At 61.2% G+C, this 23190-nt stretch overlaps 3 protein-coding genes across 8 annotated transcripts; 2 read left to right on the top strand and 1 right to left on the bottom strand.

Annotated features, from left to right (window-relative positions):
• Nucleotides 1-14: 14 nt before the first annotated feature.
• ZNF513 (zinc finger protein 513) lies at nt 15-4432 on the top strand. 5 transcript variants are annotated; one of them, XM_080615130.1, is made up of 4 exons: nt 15-160; nt 239-340; nt 2530-3120; nt 3311-4432. In XM_080615130.1, exons 1-4 carry the CDS (start codon nt 121-123, stop codon nt 4060-4062), a joined length of 1485 nt encoding a protein of 494 aa, XP_080471256.1. In that variant the 5' UTR covers nt 15-120; the 3' UTR covers nt 4063-4432. The 5 variants fall into 5 exon arrangements, with proteins under 5 accessions (XP_080471256.1, XP_080471255.1, XP_080471257.1 ...); XM_080615129.1 differs by having other exon boundaries at nt 2527-3120; XM_080615131.1 differs by lacking the exon at nt 239-340 and having other exon boundaries at nt 2527-3120.
• Nucleotides 4433-4571: 139 nt separating this feature from the next.
• On the bottom strand, nt 4572-12398 carry SNX17 (sorting nexin 17). Of its 2 annotated transcripts, XM_080614875.1 has the most exons (15): nt 12061-12398; nt 9636-9710; nt 9135-9252; nt 8713-8777; nt 8444-8554; nt 7958-8048; nt 7664-7751; nt 7217-7286; nt 7007-7099; nt 6644-6847; nt 6187-6309; nt 5977-6054; nt 5714-5788; nt 5356-5397; nt 4572-5276 (listed from the first exon to the last, which is right to left on the bottom strand). In XM_080614875.1, the coding sequence occupies exons 1-15, from the start codon at nt 12118-12120 to the stop codon at nt 5157-5159; spliced, it is 1413 nt and encodes a 470-aa protein (XP_080471001.1). In that variant the 5' UTR covers nt 12121-12398; the 3' UTR covers nt 4572-5156. The 2 variants fall into 2 exon arrangements, with proteins under 2 accessions (XP_080471001.1, XP_080471000.1); XM_080614874.1 differs by having other exon boundaries at nt 6644-7099.
• A 102-nt stretch (nt 12399-12500) lies between these two features.
• On the top strand, nt 12501-18646 carry EIF2B4 (eukaryotic translation initiation factor 2B subunit delta). Its single transcript, XM_080614873.1, has 13 exons — nt 12501-12538; nt 12638-12675; nt 12764-12902; nt 13329-13538; nt 13726-13808; nt 14037-14128; nt 14512-14626; nt 14971-15047; nt 15264-15366; nt 15897-16024; nt 17725-17905; nt 18005-18185; nt 18385-18646. Exons 1-13 carry the CDS (start codon nt 12514-12516, stop codon nt 18582-18584), a joined length of 1572 nt encoding a protein of 523 aa, XP_080470999.1. The 5' UTR covers nt 12501-12513; the 3' UTR covers nt 18585-18646.
• The last annotated feature ends 4544 nt before the right edge of the window (nt 18647-23190 follow it).

Here is a 23190-nt window from a genome sequence, read left to right as displayed (position 1 = left end):
GCGGAAGCGGAAGTGCCCGGTCGAGGCGGGGCGGCGGCGGCCGCCCCGGGCTGTCGGGGGCGGCTGGCGGGCCGCGGGCGGGCTGGCGGTGGGGCCGGGCTGGGGCCGGGTCCGACCACGATGCCCCGGCGGAAGCAGAGCCACCCGCAGCCGGTGAAGGGTGAGTGCGCGGCGGGGCCGGGGGGCGGCGGCGGCAGCGGCAGCCCGGCGGTGACCCGCGGCGCTCGGTGTGTTGCAGCGGACGCCGAGGACGGCCCCGAGGAGACTGCGGGAGCGGCGCTGGTGCTGCCCGGCGACTTGCTGCTGGGTCGCGGCCTGGCCTTCGAGAAGGGACCGCCAGGTGCGTGCCGCCGGCCGGGCCCGGCAGCGGCGCCCCGCGGGGACGGCTCCGGCTCCGGGAGTGCTGCCGGGTGGGGACCCTGCCCGGCCATTGCCGGTACCGGCCCCGCGCTCGGCCCCATCAGGCAGCCTCCCTTCTTCTCGGGAGTAGGCCCACCCTGTGTCTTCTCTGTCCCCGGGCGTGTTCCCCGTCCCGGATCACCTCCCGGGGTGGGGTCCCGCGCTGGTGGTCCTGATCCCCGGCACTGATCCCCCGGCGTTTCCTCCCGTTGAGGACCCCCAGGCGCGTTGTGCGCCACGGTTGGTCTGGGGGCTCATCCGCGGAGCCGCCCGCACCGGTCTGCCCGGGAGCCCCCAGTTCCCGGAGCCGCCAGGGCATGGCTTTGTTGCCCACCTGGGAGTTGGAGTCTGCCCCACCGCTGCCCCTCGATGTTGTATGGGGAGCTGGGCTGGGGCTGCCTCTGCCAGCTCCTGCTCCCTGTTTCTTGGCCTGGAGGTCCGCCAGCCCGTTTGTGCCAGCCCCGTGGCAGCACACCGGGCAGCAGGTCAGCCTGCAGCGCGGGGTAGCCAGAGGGGCAAGCACTGATCCGGCTCCCTTAAGGTGCCTTGCAAGGACTGGTGGGAGCATCACTCATTGCCTTCAACAGTGTGTGGTGTATAAGGTGTGGTGAGAGGAGGGGGGCACAGACCACCCATTCCTTGTGGTTCTGTCCCCTTGCTGTTCTACTAGGGCTGTGTTGCGGTCTGCGTGCTTAGCACCCATGCTAGGTTGTGCCGGCAGCTCCCGCTCTCGTGCCGAGGCACAGTCTCAGCTGCCTGGCAGATGTGGTTCTGCTCCAAGGGCTGCGCTTCCCCACAGCTTGTGCGCAGAGCCCAGCGCTGGATGCTGCAAGGGCTGAAAGTCAGAAATACCTTTGTTCCCACCCATCAACTGCCAGTCGCAGCTGGGGAGCAGGACTGGGCATCTCAGGGCCCCCTGAGAAGGTCAGGAGAGCCATCACTGGCCACATCCTTATCCTCGCCCCACGGGCAGCACTGACACAGCTATGCTCAGGGGACAGTGCTCCAGGGATGCTATGGCAATGCAGGACTGTGGGCCTGAGCTGAGAAGGCAGAGGGCAGTGTGAGGCTTGAGGTGGGGTCGAGAGTTCATCCAGCAATAGCCAGCCCAATGTGGAGTATCCCATTCTGGCATCTGCACTTCAGGCCGTTCATGTGAAAAGGCCCTGGAAGCGGGCTGGGGGGCCTTGTCCTGCAGCATGGGAGCAGCCTCACCCCTGCACCTTTCTGGGACTCTGGGAGCTGGACCCACCTGGGTGGGCAGCAGTGAAGAGGACAGCCCAGGCTGCTTCCCAGGGTGGTGGGCATCTGCTGGGTCTCACAGGCCCCAGAGCTCCAGGTCAGGCACTGGACACTGCTTGAGGCTGACAGTGGCAAGGTTTTGGCTGCATGTTGCTGCCCCTCTGGCCCCAAGCACCAGCCTGGAGGCAGCTGCAGGGCACTGGGCTCAGCTTCTGTCATCCCTTCCTGGTGCTGCAGGAGGATGGGTCTGTGCCCAGCCAGGAAGCAGAAGTGCTCTCTGAGAGCCTGGTGCAGACTTCCTCCCACTGCCATGAGGCAGCAGCACTGGCTGGGGCCCGGGAAGGTGTGTTTTCCTGCATGATGGAAGGGGGCTGGTGTTGGAGCCCCATAGGGTTGGCCATGGGAGCAGGACTGGCTGCCATCCCTGGGCTAGGGGCAGCAGCATAGCGAGAGGAAGCCCAGAGCAAACTTTATGGGCAGCCAGCTCTCCTGCCTGGGTCAGGCTGCACTCAACACCTTCCCACTATTACTGCTTCCTACCAGCCAGTCCCAGCAGTGCTGGTGGGTGCCCAACCCACCCTTATGCTCTGCACTGCCTGCTGTTCCTGGAGCAAGCCATAAGGTGGAGGTGACAGAGTTTCCCAACATGGCCAGGACAGGCCCTGCAGCAGGGTGTCAGAGCAGGTGATGGCTGTGAGACTCCTCACCCTGCTGGGCACAAGGTGGTGGGCTCCAGCTGGGTCCTGCTTGGGTGGATGCAGCTGCCTAGCCCTTCCTGATTGCAGTCCCTTTCTTGAGATGGGCCCTGCTGGGACCAATTGCACAAGTGTGAGGTTGTGCCTGGGCCAGCCGTGCTGACACCATCCCATCCCATCGTCTTCTCAGCAGACACCCTGGTGGGGAAGATCGCCATGCCGGCCTATGCGCTGAGCGACGACGACTGCTCCTCTGGGTACCAGCAGCTGAGCGTGGAGAGTGACCCCGAGGAGGGTGGGGAGCCCGGCTCCGCGGCGCTGCCCTGCCGCCAGTGCGGGCTGCAGCTGGCTGCCAGCCTTGGGCAGAGCTGCTTGCAGTGTGCAGGCACGGAGGGGGGCCGCAGCCAGCGCATCGTGTACTCCTGCCAGCTCTGCCCCTTTGCCTCCCACTACTCCAGCCATCTCAAGCGCCACATGAAAACACACAACGGGGAGAAGCCGTTTGCATGCACGCAGTGTGCCTATGCCTCTGCCCAGCTGGTGAACCTGACCCGACACTTGCGCACACACACTGGGGAGAAGCCGTACCACTGCACATGCTGCAGCTTTGCCTGCAGCAGCCTGGGCAACCTCAAACGCCATGAACGGGTCCACAGCCAGGACAAGCCCTTCCAGTGTGCTGCCTGCGACTATCGCTGCAACCAGAGCCGCAACCTGAAGAGGCACATGCTCAGCCACCGCCTGCCCGAAGGCGAAGTGCCACACCAGCAGGACAAGGACCCAGGTAAAGGTGGGGGGGAAGGGAGGAGCTACTGGGGGACCCCTATGGCACAGCCCTGGGGGTGGGGGAGAGGGAAGGTGTGTGTCCTGTGCCAGGCCTGGTGCCACCAGCCTCAGCTGGGGCTTCTCATGGCGCTGAGCCTGACCAGCACTGTGCTGCCCTGCTCACAGCCCTCTTTGTGTTCATCCCACAGAGCCATTGCTGCCGGAGCTGAGCCTGCACGTGGGCAGCGGCAGTGGCCCCTTCCTGCCTGGCTGCGCTCGGCTGCGGGGTGAGGAGGCGGCTGCGTTGCCGGAGCTGCTTTACCCCTTCACATGCCGCATGTGCGGGCTGGTGCTGGACGATGGGTTTGCGCAGGATGAGGGGCGGGCTGAGCAGGTCTGTGGGCGCTGCAGCCTGGCAGTGCTGGGCACCGAGCCGGGCGCCAGCCCCCGCAAGGGCACTGGGGACAAAGGCTTTTCCTGCAACTTCTGCCCCTTCGTCACCCACTACCCCAACCACTTGGCGCGGCACATGAAGACGCACAGTGGAGAGAAGCCGTTCACCTGCCCACTCTGCCCCTACGCCTCTGCCCACCTCGACAACCTGAAGCGGCACCAGCGAGTGCACACAGGCGAGAAGCCCTACAAGTGCCAGCTCTGCGACTACGCCTGTGGCAACCTGGCCAACCTCAAGCGTCATGGGCGGATCCACTCGGGCGACAAGCCCTTTCAGTGCAGCCTCTGCAGCTACAGCTGCAACCAGAGCATGAACCTCAAGCGGCACATGCTGCGGCACACAGGCGAGAAGCCCTTCCAGTGCCGGAACTGCTCTTACACCACTGGCCATTGGGACAACTACAAGCGCCACCAGAAGATCCACGGCCACAAAGCCGAGAGCTGGGTAAACCCACGCAATGCCAAAGCCCTCCTGACCCCTTCAGCTGTGGGCACGGCCCTGCCCTGAGACAGCACTTAGCTCAGCTGCAGGAGTGTCCAGCCCTGCATCAGGCCCAGGGTGCCTCAGCCCCTGCCCTCCCTGGGGGAGGGAAGGGCAGCAGACTCCACAGGGGCTTAGGGCTGCCTTATGTGGTGCCCATGGGTGCACTGGGACCTTCAGCAGCCCTATCCTTCCTCAGCAGGGCAAAGAAACAAACAGCAGCTCAGGTTCCTGCCCCAGAGGTGGTAGTGCCATGCCCCTGGGGGTGATACCTGCCTGTTCCTGCCTTTTGGAGTTGTCTTCTGCCGGACCTTGGGGAAAAGGGGGGAGGGAGGACTGGTTCCATGGCTGTTGCCATGCTGGTCAGTGTAATTTATATTGTGTATAAAAGCATTAAACAGTCATTTTGTTATCTGCTATTCTCCCAGGGGGCCTTGTTCTGCTTCAGGTGAGGACAATGTGGGCTGGCAAGGAGTGCAGGGAAGAGAGGGACAGCAGCCACCCCCCAACAGACAGCCCAGTACCAATCAGGATCCATTTTAATCATCGTTGCAGTGTGTAAACATTGGTTACTGTCCATTAATGCTCTGGTCCATCTGAGCAGCAGAAAATACGTGGTTACAAGCCTAGATTACGCTGGAGTCTATGAGCGGGTTAGAGAGGGGGCTCTGCGCAGAGTCCCCTGGAGAAAGTTTACTGCAGCCTGTCTCTGAGCAGAAACCTAAATGCTAATTTGGCATATACGGAGTCTCACGAGGGCCGCTTGGTGCCACCAGGCTGTGCCCAGCCTCACAGGGCAGCTCCTGGCTGGGGAAGGGGCAGCTCTGCCCCCCAGCTCTGGGCCAGGCTCCATGATGCTGCTCCAGGGCTCGGCCTGGGCACGCTGCTCAGGTTGAGCTAGTGCCACCCTGGGAACAGGCCCTCTCCCAGCTGGAGCCAGCAGCAGGAGTTCAGCTGCCCCCATCCCAAAGGCAGCAGTGGGCAGGGGGTGAGCTCCCCAGCCCAGGGGAGCAGGGAAAGGTGGATGTAGCAGGTGAGAGGCACGTTGATTGCAACCTGTCTGCAGGTCATACATTCCTCAGCAAAGGCCCTCGGCGGGTGCTGTCCTAGGAAGGGGGGCACTACAGATCTTCATCACCAATGCCCTCAAAGGCATAATTGCCATGGAAGTCATTAGCGCCCACATCATTAGCAGAGCTGGAGTGGCTGATCCCTCGCAGGCTGACAGAGGTGAGCTTGCTCTGTGGGGAGGGGAGATGTTAGGGAGGATCCCCTCTCAGTCCAAGGGTGATGGCACGAGTGTGCCTGCACACAACTCACCGAGAGTTTGGCCATTGGCTCCCTGGAAGCATCAGGTGAGTCCTGTAGGGACAGCAGGGTCAGGCAGCAGTGAGGTGGTGCGACATGCCACCCACCCTTCCCAAATCCACATCTCCCCACGCTCCTGGGATGAGGCCAGGCTGCCCTCCCCAGTGAATCTGGCTCCTGGAGATGAGTCCAGGTCCTCTTCCCAGGGCTGCAGGAGCGTGGCACTGCAGCCTTGCTGTTCTCTGCGCTTGCCCCAGCCCTGCCAAGGGGACAGTAGCACCTCTGGGGGTAATGGGCTCTGGTACCCAACACACAGCTAAGCCCATGGTCACACCTGTCTCCCCTACCAGGACTGCAGGGTCCTACTCACCAGCAGCGGAGGGGATTTCACAGCTTGCTGGCTGTCTGAGCGCCGCAGGGCTCCATTCATGCGCCGGCGAAACATCTGCAGGGAAGGAGCTCAGTTCAGCCACAGGGTCCCCATGGGCAGCTCTAGAGGTTAAGACAGCCCCTGGGGATCCTTCACATTGCCCTGTGCTGAGGAGAGCAAGCAGGGCCCAGCCTAGACCCCAAGGAGTCAGAGGGGCGGAATGGGATGACACCCCAGAGACAACACTCAGCCCCAACCCTTACCTTCCTGATGCTGCCTCCAGACTTTTTGACCATCAACTCATCCACCATGGACTGCAGGCAGATGCTCAGCATAATGGCCTGCAAGAGAGACGTGTCACAAGGCTTCATGCACCCCCGCAGCTTTCCTAATATGCCACACCAAGCCCAGGCCAGCCTCTTCCCTCACCTCCATGCTTGCGCACAGCCAGCCTAGCACACAGGCAGCCCTACCTGTGGACTGGTGATGGTGACCCACTGCAGCCGGTCCTTGCTCATTAGATACTCAAAAGCCAGCTCCAGCTTTACCTCGGACTTTGCCGGGCTGCTGCCCGAGGGACCATTGCTCATCGGCACCTGCAAGGGCACATGCTGAGGCTGGGAGCCTCCAGAGGGAAAGGAGCCAGCTTTCCAGGCCCCTGTGCTGACAGCGGGCACGCTCCAGCCGGGCACTGCACACCCTGCCCAGCTCCCACTAACATTGCACCACCACTAATCCCCTCAAAGTCCTCACACCCATGACCCCCTCAACCTCCAAAGCACAACTCAGACCCTTCCCAGGGCAGCTGGGTGGAAGCAGGCAACACAGACAGCACCTCTTCTGGGCAGAGCTGTCAGATTAGCCCGGCACAGCCAGGTCTCACCAGACCCCTCCCTGCTCCCCAGGGTCTCACAGACATGTAGGACTCACTGAGGATGTGACCCGCCAGCACCGCATGCGTGTGACCTTGAAGCTGCCTTCCTTGATCTGCTCGTTGGGCAGCCGCACCTGGAAGTTGAGTTCGTTGTTGCCAGCACTGACGACTACATGGCATCCCTTCTCCGGGAAGTCAGTGATGCAGGGATCAAACTTGAGATAGCCGTAGTACTTGAGGGTCTGGGCCAGGCGGATGAACTGCAGGGAAGAGCCAGGGAAGCACAGCACAGGCTGCCACCCTCCCAACATACCTCCTGGGCCAGCAACAGGCCACAAACTCAGCACCACAAGTTCACAGGGGAGCGGTGCCAGTCTGGTGCTGGGACTGCTCCAGTCACAGCATTGTGCCCTCCTTACCTCCTTCTTGGAGACTTTTTCCTGCAGGGACTTCAGCTGCCGGTGCTGTTCTTTGTTGACAAGGATCCATCCATGCTCGATGTCTGATACCGTCTACCAAGGAGCGGAAGCTGGTGAGCAGCTGAGCCCAGAGGCACTCGAGACCCCGCACAGCAATAGGTGAGGGATGCAGTGTCCTTCCTCACCCAGCTGGGCCACACTGACCCTCACCTGTGCATACAGCAAGTTCAACCCCACACGATGCTCCATTACATCGTCATCATAGGAGGAGTCCCAGTAGCTAGAAGGAAACCACATGGGTCAACCTACTCTGCAGCTCCTAATGGCAATGGGGAGAAAAACACCCCCCATGTTGGGACAAGGTGCTGGGCTGGCTCTCTGGCCAGCTCCCCCATTAGCCATCAGTTGCCGTGTCCCACTCCCCCTCTTAAACAGCTGCCAGAGGCAAGAAGGGCTGTGTCTGGGTAAGTGGAAACAAGCTCAGTAGGGCAGTCCAGCCACCCCATGTCATTGTTGGAGGAGCCCAGGTGTGTTCCTGCAGGCCAAAGCACCCACAGGTGGCAACGGCAGAAAGAGAAAGGTCCCTCTGCAGAGCACAAAGCCCAGACAAGACCCCACTGCTCCAGCAGGCACTGCCCCTCCAGCCCTGCTGCTCACCTCTTGCGCAGGATGATCCGGAACTCGGGGTTGTGCAGGCTGGTGACGGACACGTACGGCAGCTCGAACTCCTGCAGCTTCCGCACAACTGCAAGGAAACAGCAACTCAGCAGCAGCTCAGGGCAGCAGAAGCCCACCAGACCCCTGCCAGCCAGAGCACCCCAGGGGAGCCCGCTGGATCCCCATACCCAGGGCAGGGCCGTGGGGTTCAAGTACACAGCTCTTGCGCCAGGGCAGGGTACAGGGCAGGTGTCCCACTGCAGCCCTCATGGGGCTCCAGCGTGCACTACTCACAGGAGAAAGCTCCATCCTTGGTTTCTCTCACTAGAAAGAGGCTGAAGTAGCCAACCAGGTCATCTGGCAGATCCAGCTTGGAGGCCACAGCCTGGGAGTGAGAGCAGGAAGTCACCACTTCCTGGAGAGAGGCAGCCCTTCTACATCCTTACCCCGTAGCAGGATTAAGCCTGTGTGTGTTCTGGGGCCTCCCAACAGCAGGAAAGCAGCACCTCTGCTGTTCTGGGGGCCAGGGCAGGGGGAACAATGGACAGGGAGCGGGGGAATTACATCCACCATGAGACAGTTAGGGCTTCCTGACATTAGTCTGGGCCCACACATCAGCACACCCTTTCCAGCTCTTCAGCCCCACGACAACGCTGCTCTGGGGTAGGGACTCAGCAGGGAGGGCCAGCGGCTGACAGGCTAAGGAAGCTGCTGCATGCATGAGAAGCCACAGAACTCCACAGGAGGAACTGGTCTTGCCCAGCACAAGAACTTTGGCACCTCAAGGACATCCTCTGTCTGGTCCGAGGTAAGGATGGTGACCTTGACCTTCTGGCCATTGGAAAGTAGCACTTCCAGCACCACCTCCTCTGTGGGTATCTGCTGCGTCTCCTGGAGAGAGAAACAGGATTGCCACTGTGGCCCTCCCCACTGCTGACTATCCTCACAGCCCGAGGGCCCCAGCTCGCACCGCCCGGCCCTAGCGGTCGGCACTCACCCCCATGCAGGCTGCCCCAGCAGCCCACCACCTCCAGCAGCTCCACCCTCACCTGCTGGGCTTTGCGCAAGAAGCTGTTGAAGATCTCACTCCCTCCAAGTGTTGGGTCCTGCCGCACTGGGATGGAAGATGAGCAGGGATTCAGTTGTTATGTGAGAAGAGGCAGGGACCCACAGCAATGCCTGTCTGCTCTGCAGCCACGCAGAGTTTGCACTCAGACTAAGCACGTGCTGTGTGTAGGGCATGCACACAGGCGGCCATGGACACCCCGCAGGTGAAGGCACCAGGGCTCTCCACCTCTGCCAGGGCTAATGTCCAGTGGACAAGGCCAGCTAATGCCAGAGTGAGTATGAAGATGTGCCACAGCAAACAGAGCAGTGCGGGAAGGAAGGTGCAGGTAGTGCCCCAGTGCCCTGAGTGACCAAGCAGGGGACAGCCAACCCTGAGCTGCAGCACGGTGCAGACCCAGCTTACCCGCCTGCATGTATTTCTCCAGCTGTTCCCGTCGTTGCTCTACCTCTGCTGGGGTGAGTGTGAAGATCTTCTTTGGGGGAAAGGCTGGGACCACATTAGCGCCATACTCTTTCCTTAACTGGGAAGAGAGCAGAGTGCCATGAGAGCCTCCAGGGAGATGGTGGCCAGCCTACCTTCCCCCCACAGCTGATTTCCAGGGCCCTGGCAAGGACAGTTTTCAAGAACACAGCCAGGACATCACAGGACAGGAAAAAAGGCCTGCACCCAATGCCAAGGAACAGAACAATCCCCTGCCCAGCCCCATGGGCAGCGCATGCCTGCCTGCAGCCAGCACAGCACCCAAGGCTGCGGCTCTCACATGGTGCCTTCCTGCAGCACCCAACAGCAGCCCGCAGGACCCAGCACCCTTCCTACCAAAAGCACAGCAGGCACCACAGTGCTGCCCACAGGACAGGGGCTGGATGACAGCAGCTCCCACCACCACTGGGGATGGCTCCCTACCTGCTCATGCAGCCCCAGGAGCTGGCTGTAACGCACCCGGCAGTGCAACACCCCATTCACGTGGATGTTGTAGGCCTGTGGGGAGAGACACCAGTCAGATTCCAGCACCCCCCAGATCCACAGGCTACCCCAGGATGAAGCCCCCGTGGGGCCACAGCCCAGGAGGAAGCGATGCTCCTGAAGACACCACCGAGGGGCAGAGGGGGCACCCCCAGCCTTCCCCTCCTGGCAGCAGAGCTCAGCCCCCATCCTGGGAAGTGCCAGGACCCACCTTTTCCCCTCACATGCCATTTCCCAGGCCGGGCACCACTGCAGGAACTGGGTTTGCCTTGCAGGCACCAGCCCCAGCCCAGAGGCACAGATGCCAGCATTATGCTGCCCACTGCCTGGACCCCCTCCAGAGGCTGCCCCGGAGCACACAGCTCAGCAGAGCTTCTTGTATGGGGCCAGGGCTCTCTCCAGCTCATTGGAGCAGCACCCCAATGGAGGTGGACACATGGAACAAGCAGCCTCAGGTAGGCACAGCCATGGCCGCATGCACAGCCAGGACCAGGAGGAACTGTGTCAGCATCCAAGGGCTAGCAAGCGAGGACAGATCAAACGCCCAGGACTTGCACAGAAGAGTACAATACAGCACTGAAAGGTTTCTGTGTGCTGCTCTTCTGAAGACAAGTCAGCGTTGGCACAGACATGCAGCCCTGGGGATATGGTCAAAACCACTCAGGAAGTAGAAGCACATCCAAGAGATGTGCCCGACAGACACCAGGAAGGGGTAATCCTGCAGCTGCCCAGCCACAGGGAGAGTACAGAGCCACGCTGCAGCCCCATGGACACAGCTGTCCCCCAAGTCAGCAGGCAAGAACACCCCTCCACGGTCCCAGCAGAGAGGAGAAGCGGCAGCTCTCCATCCTGCAGGCCCCAAACACATTTGGAGAAGCAAGCAGAGTAACACAGCGGCCAGCACAGCAACGCAGGGTGCACTCAGGCCAGAGGAGGGGAGCCTGATGGCCAGCTGCAGAGCTGCATGGCCAAGACATCCCCACTGCCAAAGGCTGCAGGTTTGGGCTCACTCCAGCACCTCCCAGGGTGCATGGCCCTCACCACAGGGCAAGGAATTCTTTCCTCCTGTGCTGCCTGCCAGCCCTGGGGCCACCAGAACATGCCTCAGCACTTCAGGTTGCATGAAAGTATAAGAGCTGCTGCAGAGAGCTCAGCAGGACACGTCCCTCAGCTAAGGGGAGAGGACAGAAACCCTCTGTCACTGCAGACAGAGCTGCACAGGGCCCAATGACTCCATGCCCGAGGTCCCAGGCACCCCGCCACAGGCAGCATCCCCCAAGGGGACAGTGCTGTTCCCCTCTGTGCCAGAGCAGGTCCTGCCATCCCCAGAATGGTGTTTGGGAGGGCAGGACTGCACCACAGGGGATGGAGACGTGCCTCCAGCCAGCAACTGCAGCCCAGGCACGTACCTCCCATGGCCGTTTCACTCACTGGAAGCCCCAAGCATCCTCCTGCCCCTGACAACTGGGGCTGCCTGGGATCAGCAAAGGCACCCACCCAGGCCATGCTGGCCCTACACACACTGGAGCTCACACTGGCTTCTCGCACCATCTCTGTGGGGTCACCAGCTCCTGCCCAGACTCAGGGCTGCAAAGGAGCTCTCCCCTGACACTGGGAACACCACCTGAGGGCAAAGTGCAGAGTGCTCCTGCAGGCCTTGGACAACCACAGCTGCCTGTGGATCACAAGGCAGCTTCACAGCCTTTCCTGTAGCTCACAACCACCCTGTGTGTCCCCGACACACCACCTCCTGCTGCCAAGAGCACCGGGCAAATCTCCCAGGGAGGGATCTCTGCAAAAGGGCCAGGTGAGGGCCCCCCTTGTTGACAGCCGCGGGGCCAAGGGGCCCACAGCCGCCCACCTTTTCCCGAGCAAGAAGCAGCGGGCCTGGTCCCGGCTGCTGCGGCCGCACCGCCGCGCAGCCCGGAGGGCTCAGCCCGCCGCAGTGTCCCTCCGGTGACCGGGGAACCGGCTCCGGTGGAGCTGCCAAGCCGGAGGGCGTTCACGGCACGCCGAGCAAAACAGGAAGCCGGGATGGACGGACGGGCTGGCGGGCCAGGATGAGCCGGGCCCCGGGATGGGATGCGGCAGCCACCCGCTGTCCTTTCCCCCGCCCCGCAACTCAGCGGACTCGGCTCCGTCTCTCCCGGCCTTGGGGAGCCGGGGAGCAGGGTACCGACTGGGGATGGCGGCCCCGGCCCGCACAAGGCCACCCGCGAACGGCCTCGGGATTACGGGCCCGCACAGCCCCACCGGGCAGCGACCACCCCTCAATGTCGGAATCAGACCCAGCCCCACCGGCCCGGGGGTCGCCGCCCCGCTCCGCCCCGCACCCGCGGGACAGCTCCGCGCCGGCCCCGCTCACCACGTAGGCGGCGCTGCCGTCGCCGCCGCGGGTCTCGGTCTCGGGGATGGAGAAGTGCATGGCGGGGCCGGGTCGCGCGCTCCCGCTACCTGCCGCGAGCCGCCATGTCGTAACCCGACGCTCCCCGGTACCGCCCCGCGGGGCCCCCGCGATGGCGCGGCCGGCGGAACACGCCCGCCGGGGCCGGCCCCGCTCCGCCCCGCAGGAGCTCAGGGTCAGCCCCGCGTCTGGTGCCGGTAGCGTCTCAGCGACACCGTGCTGCAGGTCTGCTCCGGAGCTGAACGCGGTCCCAGAGCCGGCCAGGCCCCGGCCGCGGAGGAGGGAAGCGGCCCGGTAAAGGTAACACCCCCACCGCGGCTACAGCGTGGCGTCACCGCGCGTCATGCGGGGGGCCGCTGACGTCACGGCAGGTCCCGCCGGCAGGGAGCGCTGCTGGGCGGCGGAGCAGGCGTCATGGCGGAGCGGGTCGGGCTGGGCGGTGAGTTGCTTGACGGGACCGTAGCGGAGCTGGGGGGGCGGCGGCGGGACCGCGGCACTGACACCCACCCGGCCCCACTCACCCTTCTCCTTCTTCTAGGTGCGGGCTCCGAAGCAGCCGCGCCGGAGGGACCGCAGGTGAGCAGGGCCGGGATCGGCGTGGTGCTGGGAGCCGTGCCGGGGAGGGCGTGGGGGACGCGGGCTGCCTGACCGTCTGCGCCCGCAGGCCACGGAGCTCTCCCGGGAGGAGAAGCTGCAGCTGCGGAAGGAGAAGAAACAGCAGAAGAAAAAGAAAAGGAGCGAGAAGGGGCCGTTGCCTGAGAGCCCGGAGCTGCGGTCGACCTCCGAGGCAGCACAGCCGCAGGGTGAGGACCCCCTTTCCCCCCGGCAGTCCTCCCCACACCCCGAACAGGGGCAGCCCTGTGCGAGGCCCCGGTGGCCTCCAGGGTCTGGAACCCTTGTGCTGGAGCAGCCTGAGCCAGGAGTGTCCTCCAGTCATGGAAGGCTGTGGCAGGACCTCACTACCTTGAGTGCCTGCGTGTTTGCAGGGACTGAGATGCAGAGGACAGTCCCCTGCCTTCCTGAATATGGGGCTGGCCTGGTGGTCCCATGTCAGCTGCACAGGGGTTGTGGCGAGGTGCTGGACAATGTGGGATGTATTCTCATCTGTCCTTCCACAGACCCTTGCACAAAGGAGAGTCTCCTTACCACAGACTGCCTCGTATTCTGGGCTGCATCTCATGGTGATTGACGCTGGGCACTGACTTCCTTCCCTCTTCTATCTCCTGCAGTAGCTGCTCATCTCACATCCCCCCCAGCCTTGGCTGATGGCCCCAACGATGGTGAGAAGCCTGCAGGGGGCAAAAGCAAAGCTGAGCTGCGAGCAGAGCGCCGGGCCAAGCAGGAGGCTGAGCGGGCCCAGAAGCAGGCCAAGAAAGCGGAGCTGAGCCAGGCAGCTACAGCAGCCAAGCCCAGGCTGACCCCGACCGAGCCCCAGTCTGGTAAAGCTATTGTCACCATAGGGTGGGTAAGCAGGGAGGGAGAGGCCTGGGGTTGGCAATCAACCCTTCCACAGTGCCATGGGCACTGCCATGTCATGTATTCCCTGAGTCTTGGGGCAGTGTGACTGGACTGGGGGTTGCACCAGGCTGGCATCACCTCACACCAGCCTCCATGCTACCCTCACAGTGGTAAAGCGGCTGCCGGAGCACGTGCAGATGGATGATCCCGCTGCCCAGAGAAAACTGGCCAAGAAGCTGGAGCGGCAGCAGGTAGGAGGAGGGCCAAGTAACAAGCTGCGTGCTTCAGGGCAGTCATGCTGCAGGTGTGTGTGGTGGGGGCCAGGCTGCGTGCGTGGTGGGACTAGTGTCTGTTCTCTGCTGGGCAAAGGGGACCTCTAGCATGCTGTGAGTAAGTGCTGGGTGTGATCGGAGGTGCTGGACTGAGCAGGGCTGTATGGCAGCTTTGGCTAAGTCATCATCAATGCTGTTTGGCTGCAGGTACCTCTGAGGCAGGACTATGGCACCAAGGTCAACCTGTTCTCCCACTTGCACCAGTACAGCCGGAAGAAGCCACTGACACAGCAGATGAGGTACTTGGCCTCCCCAGCCCAGGTCCTTGGCAAGCATTTGGCTGTGTTTTGGTTGTGGCTGCAAAATGGCTGTAGTGAAGGGATATCATGGCCCTGTGTGTGGAATAGGCTTGATGGGGTGGTGGGGGATACTTTTTGCTTTGTTTGAGGAGCAGTGGCTGGGGCAGCCAGATGTCATACCTGTGGGGTGAGGAGAGCTGCCTCCAGGCAGTGCAGGGCCATAGGAGAGGGTGCTGTGGGCTTAGCCTGACTCCTCCTTAGAGCAAAGAGGGGCTGTCCTGGGCCACCCTTCAGGTTGTTTGGCTAGAGGCCTGGCAATGGGTTGATTGTTTCTGGGCTGTAGGGGGCCCCTGCTGGTAGCTCTCTCATATTTGTCCCTGCAGCATCCCCTCCACTGTAATTCACCCAGCTGTGGTGCGCCTTGGCCTCCAATACTCCCAGGGTATCATCAATGGCTCCAATGCCCGTTGCATTGCCCTGCTGGAAGTCTTCAAACAGGTATGTGAGCAGCTACCTGTGCCCACCAAGCAGTGCAGTGTTGCACCATGCACAGGCATCTCTTCCTATTCCCTGGCTATCGAGACTATATGTGTGCTCAGTCATCTTCAGCCTCTTCCTTCTGACTTTTCCCAGGGCTGGGCCCTGCTGGTGTCCCGTTCTGGTGCTACCACTGCAAATTTGAGTTCCTGGAGCATCCCTTTATCCCACTGTGAAAGTGTGTCAAGCTGTGCAGTATACATTCCTGGCTGGTCTGCAGCCTGTTGTGTGAGGGTGGTTGCATGCCCTGCCTAGCCAGAAGGAGCAGGTGCCATGAGCTCATGCTCTCTTTTGTCTTGTCTTAGCTGATCCGAGATTACTCGACTCCCCCCAGTGAGGAGCTGTCAAGGGACCTAGTGGCCAAGCTGAAGCCACACATCAGGTGAGGGCTCCTGGTGCTGGAACAGAGGGACTGAGGCTGCACTGAGTGTCATCTATCGATCACATCTCTGGCTTGGTGTCCACCCAAACTTGGTCTGACTTTACTGGGGCTCTGAGTCCCACCTCCCAGCCCCCTATCCCCAGCCCAGCTGCACCCTCCCTCTTGCTGTCCTGTTCTCTAGGCTGCTCTGAAGCTAAGCATATGTCCTCTCTGCAGCTTCCTGAACCAGTGCCGGCCCCTTTCAGCCAGCATGGGCAATGCTATTAAGTTCCTTAAGAAGGAGATTTCGTGCCTACCTGACACCCTGCGAGAGGAAGAGGTGAGTGGCCTCATATGCACAGCAGGAACCAGGGTGGTGTCTTACTGGCAGCATCAGTAAAGTCACAGGTGAAGAAGAATGTGGTTTTTCAGTGCTCAGCTGTGTTCCATGCAAATAGCTCCCCAGGAGCCTGCTGGCTGTGGAGCAAGGGGCAGGGAGGTGGTGAACATCATGAGAACTCCTGAGGTTGTGTGGCTGGTGGGCTAAGAGGAGTCAAGCTGGAGAGTATGAGTAGTAAGATCTCCATGGGGTGACCAGAGCAATTGACCAGGAGGTGCAAGGGCAGAGCTGGGGAGGGCCTGATGGCAGCTCAAACACATGGTGAGGCACCATGATTTGCTGGGAGCTTGTGCTGAGTCAGGAGTGGCCCCATGTGTCTTGCAAACCCCTGTCCCAGGGGAAGGTGCCATTCAGCGTACAGACAGGGAGCAGGGCAGGGCTGAGCCCACAGCCATACCAGGCTGCGAGGGACAACAGAGTGTTCATGGTGTGGGAAGGCCGTGCTGTACGTGATGGCACTGTTTCCCCAGGCAAAGGAGAAGCTGCAGGACACTATTGACAAATATCTGCGGGAGAAGATTCTTCTGGCAGCTGAAGCCATTTCAAGGTCTGCCTTTGAGAAGATAAATGACAACGATGTGATCCTGGTGTATGGATGGTAAGAGGGGAGCCAGGGCAGCCAGGCCAGTGGGTAGGAAAAGAAAACCTGAATGAACACAGGAAGCTCTTGCAAAAGCAATGTTTAAAGGTTGGAAAAGCTGGTATTGGCCAGGGCAGAGAGAGGGGTTGTGGCTCTGTGTCCAGCAACCAGAAATAAAACAAGCAGGGAGTGGGCAGTGAGAGGCTGTATAATTGTGTCAGGACAGAGCAGAGCATGGCCTGGGATCAGCACTTGCTCACTGGATGAGAATGTGGTGTTAGTGCTTTAGAAAAAGAGCTCATTGGGACTGTCCTAAGAGACAGGCTGATGAGCTCACGTCATGAGGTGGTGACAAAGCACTTTCTGCCTGGCAGCTGCCAAGGGGAATGCTGAACGGTGTCTGTGGGGTGCAGTGGACCATGTTGGCAGGGCTGGCTGCAAGCAGGCATCCCTGGAGGGCCCCGCTGTGGAGGGTTGTGTCCTCCTCATGTGGTTTACGATATCTCCATATGCTGGGACAGGTTAAATGCTGGAAGCACTGGAACCCTCGGACTTGTTCAGGGAACGAACAGGAGGGTCTGATCAAGTAGACTTATACTGGCCTATCCTGATTAATGTAGTTGCATTAGCGCCTCAGACATGGTTTGTGAATGCCTGAGTTTGCCCTGCCTGCTGTTGCAACTTACACAGGCCCACCAGCCTGTAGTGTTACAGTGGCGGGTGACAACTTGACCGGGCTGAGAAAGTGCCTGACAGAGGCCTAAAGCCATCCCTGTCAGCAAAGCCTGTACCAAAGTCTTGTCTGAGTCTCTGCTGTTCAGAGCTCAGCACTGTCCTCTGTTTGCATGTGTCCAGTGTTAAGTGTTTTAAGAAACCCAGATTCACCACTTCTTCAATACAGGGCACCTACGGAGCAGTTGTGCACGTTAACTGGCATTTTAAACAGACTGTAGGAGTGTCAGATGTCAGGAAGCAGAAACAGGGAAGCTCATTCTTCCTTCGAGGGACTGTGTCCCAGAAGGTAGAGGTGGGAAAAAGAGAAGGAGACCACTGTGGCAAAAGAGCCCAGGTGTGATGTGCCTCCTGAGTGATCACCAAGGAAGGATCAGCAGACCAGTGTGGGCCTGGAGCATTCTGAGAGGAGAACTTGGAGAGGGTTTGGAGGGGAGAGTCCCCCACTGTGGTCACAAGCAGGCAGAGGTCAGTGCTGCTTCCAGGGAGGGCTGAGACATAACTTTTCCCACTGCAAAGACAGGGAGGAGGGTCCTGGAAGCAAGTGTAGCAGAAGAGTGTCTGGAAGGGGCAGCACTTACAATGGTGAGTGTGGACACCAGCTCTGCTTGGACTCATTTCCAGACAGCATTAGTCCATCTGCATCTAGGAAGGAGCCCAAGTCCTGCCCTGGGTAAGGGACACATTGCTCTGCTTGGACTGGATGTGCCCAGGGAGCTGCCGAGGCAGCTCACGCCTGGCAGTGCCTGCTCTGCTGCAGCTGCTGGTGGCCAGCCCCTGCTTTGGGTGCCTGTCAGAACTGTCCCCTTGGCGAGACCCCAGACTGACACTCAGGAAACCTCCTGCCCAGCCAGCACCTGATGAGTCCCACGCTGGAGCCAGCACCAAGGAAAGTCTCTTGGCATGGGGCTACACTTATGGGCAGTGCTGGCAGCATGGAGTGTCTGCATGGGCCGGGTGAGAGCTTTCTAACTGGTGTCCATCAGCTCTTCCCTCGTGAACCGCACACTGTGCGATGCCCATGTGAAGAAGGGCCGAGCCTTCCGTGTGATCGTGGTGGACAGTCGTCCGCGGCTGGAAGGCCGGGAGACGCTGCGACGGCTGGTGCGTAAGGGCATTCACTGCACCTACGTGATGATCAATGCCATCTCCTATGTGCTGCCTGAGGTAAGGAGCAGAGTGGGGCTGTGCTGAGGGCAGTGGTGGGTTCAAGGGAGGCTGCAGGGTGATGAAAGGTGCCAACAGATCCCTGTGCTTCCCTGGCAGGTATCTAAAGTGCTGCTGGGGGCCCATGCACTCCTGGCCAACGGCTCTGTCATGTCCCGAGTGGGGACGTCCCAGATCGCACTGGTCTCCAAGGCTTACAACGTGCCTGTCCTGGTGTGCTGCGAGACCTACAAGTTCTGTGAGCGAGTGCAGACGGACTCTTTTGTCTCCAATGAGCTGGGTATGGCTTCTGTCTGCTTCCTCCCACCTGAGACCTGCGCCCGCTGCGGGCTAGGATGGGCTGCTCTACTCTGCCCTGCCCTTCCAGACCAGGGGCCACCTCTCAGAAGAAGGGTGGCCTGGCAGGCAGCAGTGGTGTGTGCTCCCAGGGCAGAATGGAAAGGTGCTGTCCCTGATCCTGCTGCCTGTTCTCTCCACAGATGACCCTGATGATCTGATCGTGCTCCGGAAGGGCCAGGCCCAGCTGGGTGACTGGGCAGAGAATAAGTCCCTGCGCCTTCTCAACCTTGTCTATGATGTGACGCCACCTGACCTGGTGGATCTGGTTATCACAGACTTGGGCATGATCCCCTGCACTTCAGTGCCTGTTGTCCTACGGGTCAAGAACGTGGATCAGTAGTAGGGGCAGCAGCACGGACACTAATAAACCAGGCCCCACAATACACCTTGTCTGTTTTCTGTGGGGTGGCAGGAGCCCTGATGACCAATGTCACCACAGGCTCAGCTCTGCATGGTCCTTGGGGATGCTGGCACTTCTGCCCAACCTTTTCCTGTCGCTCCAGGCTGCTGCAGCAAAGGATCTTCCCTGTCCCGGGGCCCCTCCTCTGGGACATGGGAGAAACAGTGACATGGTGACAGTCCCTAGGTCACATCTCTGGCTGTCATTCTGGTATCCACTCAAGATGTGCTTGTGCAGGAGAGCCCAAAGCTGGGTACGTTTGACCCTGCAATCCCCTGAGGGGGTCAGAGCTGCTCCTGGTGCAGGGTCCAGCAAAAGCTGGGGGTTCTGGCACAGGGAGGGGGATCTCCTGCCTTGTTCTGAAGCATTCCCATCCCTTTCCGGTATGGTAAAGTTGGTGCTCATCGCAGCTCCTGGCAGGGATTGCTGTGGGCTCTCTGTGCTTATCCTACAGACTATTGCTGCCAGTGCATGTTTCTAGCCCTGCTGGGGTGCCTATGATTCTGCCCTGTGCAGAAGAGGTGATTTATACTCCGGTGTCACCTGGCCTTGCTGCCAAGTGCTGTGGCGCACGGGAACCGAGGCCGGGACGGACACAGCGGAGGCCGGAGAATGGCGCTGAAGGCGCCGGCTGAGGGGAGACGGGAAGGGAACGGAGCCGCGGGGTGGGGCCTGCGGACAGGGGGCGTGTCCATGCAAACGAGCAGCGCGAGGCATCACGGGACACCCGCGACACGAAACAACCCCGTGGGCTCGGGCTCTGTGCGAACGCGCGGCGGCAGCAGGAAGAGGGGTGGGGAGCGCGGGGCGGTGCGGGGCGCGTGCCGGTAGCGCCGCGTGCGGTGTCCGTGAGGTGCGCGTGTGTTCCGCGGCGTGTGGCGGTGGGTGCGCGAGGTGCAGTCATACTTACCTGGCAGGGGAGACACCATGATCAAGCAGGTGGTTTTCCCAGGGCGAGGCTCATCCCTTGCACTCCGGGTGTGCTGACCCCTGCGATTTCCCCAAATGCGGGAAACTCGACTGCATAATTTGTGGTAGTGGGGGACTGCGTTCGCGCTCTCCCCTGACTTTACGTGGTTCAAAAATAGACATGGGAACTGACACCCACGCGGTCTATGGAAACTTAAAGTAAGAGCTGCCGTGTTTATCTGAGGTAAGTAGCGTTTTCCTGCTTGGGAGGCTTCTGAGCAGAGCGGTTTGCGGCGGGCCGGACGCTGCAGAAGCTCCCTTTCCCCCGTGTGCCGGGGCCGCGCTTGAGCGTCCGGTTACCGCCGCCATGAGAATGGAGCCGAGGGGAGCGGAGCCCTCCCTGGCTTGCGGGGCCTCAGCGGGACAACGGCTACGTGGGTGCCGGTGCCGCGGGGCCCAGCACTGAACACAGGACTCGAGGTGTGGCCTCACCAATGCCGACTACAGGGGGACGATCACTGCCCTGGCCCTCCTGGACACACTATTGCTGATACAAGCCACGACGCTGTTGCCCGCCTTGGCTGCCTGGGCACCGGCTGCTCATGTTCAGCAGCCCCATGTCCCTTTCCACCGAGCAGATTTCCAGTCACTCTTCCCCAAGCCTGTAGCGTTGCGAGAAGTTGTTGTGGCGCAGATACAGAACCAGGCACTTTGCCTTGTTGAACCTCACACTAATGGCTACAGCCCATCGTGATCTCAAAACTGACCAACTAACAGACCTATGCTCTTTATCAACTGATGTGTACTCCGAGCCTATCGAACACGTTCGTACGTGTAACACCTACAATAACAAGCTCCATACGACTCAAGCTTCTATTCTTGAACCACTTAAAGTCAGGGGAGAGCGCGAACGCAGTCCCCCACTACCACAAATTATGCAGTCGAGTTTCCCGCATTTGGGGAAATCGCAGGGGTCAGCACACCCGGAGTGCAAGGGATGAGCCTCGCCCTGGGAAAACCACCTGCTTGATCATGGTGTCTCCCCTGCCAGGTAAGTATGACTGCACCTCGCGCACCCACCGCCACACGCCGCGGAACACACGCGCACCTCACGGACACCGCACGCGGCGCTACCGGCACGCGCCCCGCACCGCCCCGCGCTCCCCACCCCTCTTCCTGCTGCCGCCGCGCGTTCGCACAGAGCCCGAGCCCACGGGGTTGTTTCGTGTCGCGGGTGTCCCGTGATGCCTCGCGCTGCTCGTTTGCATGGACACGCCCCCTGTCCGCAGGCCCCACCCCGCGGCTCCCGTTCTGTCCTGTCCCGTCTCGTCTCGTCTCCTCTCCGCTGGTGCTCTCAGCGCATTCCCCCGCCTCCGTTGGCACCGCCCCGGACTCGTTCCCGCCTCTCGCCACCGTTAACGAGCCCGGCCGGACCCGGTGCTGTCTCACGCCGCTTCTTACCCGCCCGCCCGCACGTACGTCGAGCTGTTCCCACCCGTTTCTCCCTAGACGTTACGAGCCATAGTTCAGGTTTGCCTCCAGTTTTCCTCATGGCCATTTCTGGGCTCTGGCCTTGCTCCACGAGTGCAGCGTGTGCCACTGTCACACACCAGCAGCCTTCGAGCAGCCAGCATGTCCCAGAGCAGCTCTGCTCTGCTGTGCTGTGCTGACGATCTTCTCCCTTTGGCTGTGGGGCTGGAGTGGCGTCATCAACAGCACCCACCTGCTCCTACGGCCATTGCGAGTCCCACCAGCCATGCCCAGGCACCAGGCCAGGGATCAGGGGGTTCTGTGTGTGCTGAGGGAGTGCAAGGACTCGAGGGGTGACAGCCTGGAGCACTGGAGCTGTGGTGGGGCCCGGGTGCTGCAAGCACTGCAATTCCCAGCCCCTCACCTTCCCTAGGGAATGTTCCCTGGTGCTGTCATGGCACCCTGTGCCCGTGGTTTGGCTCTTCCGCGGGTACCTGCTCTTGCCATGCCGCTGTCAGCTTCCAGACCCCATGGTTCTGGCACCGGGGGTCGCAGGCTGTGAACGTTTTGCCTATCAGCCCTGTACGTGCTGTAATGTTGGCCTTTCGACCAGAACCCACTCCAGCGCCACCCAGAGGGGGCTGCCCAGCTACCAGAACGCAGCGCGATGTCTGGGGACCCGGCTTTCTTCTCTGGCTGGGTGTGGGGAGTGAAGGCGATAAGATTTGCATGAAAAACAGTTTGGGAATGAGCTCTGAGGCCTTAATGCTTAACAAGCCCTGGGGCGATGAGTTGGAACGTTGAAGGACAGGGAAGGTCGCAAAACAAGCCTTGGGCGGATGGGCCCGGATGTTGTTGTGGCAGGAGTCTCAGTTGGAGCCAGACGATGTGGGCGTTGCGAGAGCGTCTGAGTCTGGACAACGTGTGCTGCAACATTGTTATTGGACTGTCTACCTGGAGAGTTTCACAGGGGCCAGAGATTGAACGCGGCCTGTTTGTGCAGGTTGGGAAAGTACCGAACAAGGGGATAAAAAGGGCTTGATTGTAATAAAGTTGGATTTGAGTCTCGATTGGGATTCGAGTCTCCTCATCAACTTGAGTCCGTGTCGTGATACGCCACAGCTGGGGGACGCGGATCCCCCTTTGCCCCCTGCAGGATCAGCCCACAGTGGAGCTGAGCTCGTGTCCCCGGGCACCGCTGGACACATCTCCCCTGCCACGCACAGCCCGGCTCCAGCCCGGTCCCGTTCGGCTCTGACAGACCGAGCCCTCGTCGGGCGGTCCCTCTCTCGGTGCCGATCGCGGTTCCGGTGCGGGCGGGCAGAGGGACCGAGCGGTCCGCGGGCCGAACCCGCAGGGGGCGCCTCGGTGAGAGCGGGGCGGTGCCTGCGGGCAGGGGGCGTGCCCATGCAAACGAGCAGCGCGAGGCATCACGGGACACCCGCGACACGAAACAACCCCGTGGGCTCGGCGCACCCGGGCGCGCGGCGGCAGCAGGAAGAGGGGTGGGGAGCGCGGGGCGGTGCGGGGCGCGTGCCGGTAGCGCCGCGTGCGGTGTCCGTGAGGTGCGCGTGTGTTCCGCGGCGTGTGGCGGTGGGTGCGCGAGGTGCAGTCATACTTACCTGGCAGGGGAGACACCATGATCAAGCAGGTGGTTTTCCCAGGGCGAGGCTCATCCCTTGCACTCCGGGTGTGCTGACCCCTGCGATTTCCCCAAATGCGGGAAACTCGACTGCATAATTTGTGGTAGTGGGGGACTGCGTTCGCGCTCTCCCCTGATTTTCTAACGTTCAAAGATAGAGCTGACTCACCACCATCATAGCGAGTAAGCCTTGATATGATATCGGCATGGAATGCCGATATGAAGTCTGCGTGGATTTTGGTTCTCTTTATGAGCGTCTTCTGATGGTTCGCTCTGTCTGGGGTCTGAGCCCCCCGGCAGCCGGAGGCTGGTGTCGGTGTTTTCCCTCCGTGACTGTGCTTCAGCTCTCTCGTCCCGGCTCCGTTTCGCTCTACCCCTACGCGGGGTGAGTCCATCAATCCCCTCGGAACGCGCTGCCTCGCTTCATCCGGCTTCGCGGCTCCCGTCGCCACTGTTAGGTGCGCGCGCCCACGCGGCCCCGTCACGTGGTAGTGTTCGCTACTGACGTTTTCCGGCTTACGCCAT

This window comes from Psittacula echo (assembly GCF_963264785.1).
Source record: "Psittacula echo genome assembly, chromosome: 4".
Lineage (NCBI taxonomy): Eukaryota > Metazoa > Chordata > Aves > Psittaciformes > Psittacidae > Psittacula > Psittacula echo.
Note: the sequence above shows the minus strand (reverse complement) of the source record. Positions and strands in the feature narration are given on the sequence as shown.

Coding starts and splice junctions, on each gene's coding strand:
- EIF2B4 (XM_080614873.1), top strand. CDS start 12,514: ATGGCGGAGCGGGTCGGGCTGGGCG. Junction 15,367..15,896: donor ACACCCTGCGAGAGGAAGAG/GTGAGTGGCCTC, acceptor CTGTTTCCCCAG/GCAAAGGAGAAGCTGCAGGA. Junction 18,186..18,384: donor TTTTGTCTCCAATGAGCTGG/GTATGGCTTCTG, acceptor TTCTCTCCACAG/ATGACCCTGATGATCTGATC.
- ZNF513 (XM_080615127.1), top strand. CDS start 121: ATGCCCCGGCGGAAGCAGAGCCACCCGCAGCCGGTGAAGGGTGAGTGC. Junction 341..2,526: donor CTTCGAGAAGGGACCGCCAG/GTGCGTGCCGCC, acceptor TCGTCTTCTCAG/CAGACACCCTGGTGGGGAAG. Junction 3,121..3,310: donor CCAGCAGGACAAGGACCCAG/GTAAAGGTGGGG, acceptor TTCATCCCACAG/AGCCATTGCTGCCGGAGCTG.
- SNX17 (XM_080614874.1), bottom strand. CDS start 12,120: ATGCACTTCTCCATCCCCGAGACCGAGACCCGCGGCGGCGACGGCAGC. Junction 9,253..9,635: donor TCCTGGGGCTGCATGAGCAG/GTAGGGAGCCAT, acceptor CTCTCTTCCCAG/TTAAGGAAAGAGTATGGCGC. Junction 5,398..5,713: donor TGAAATCCCCTCCGCTGCTG/GTGAGTAGGACC, acceptor CTGTCCCTACAG/GACTCACCTGATGCTTCCAG.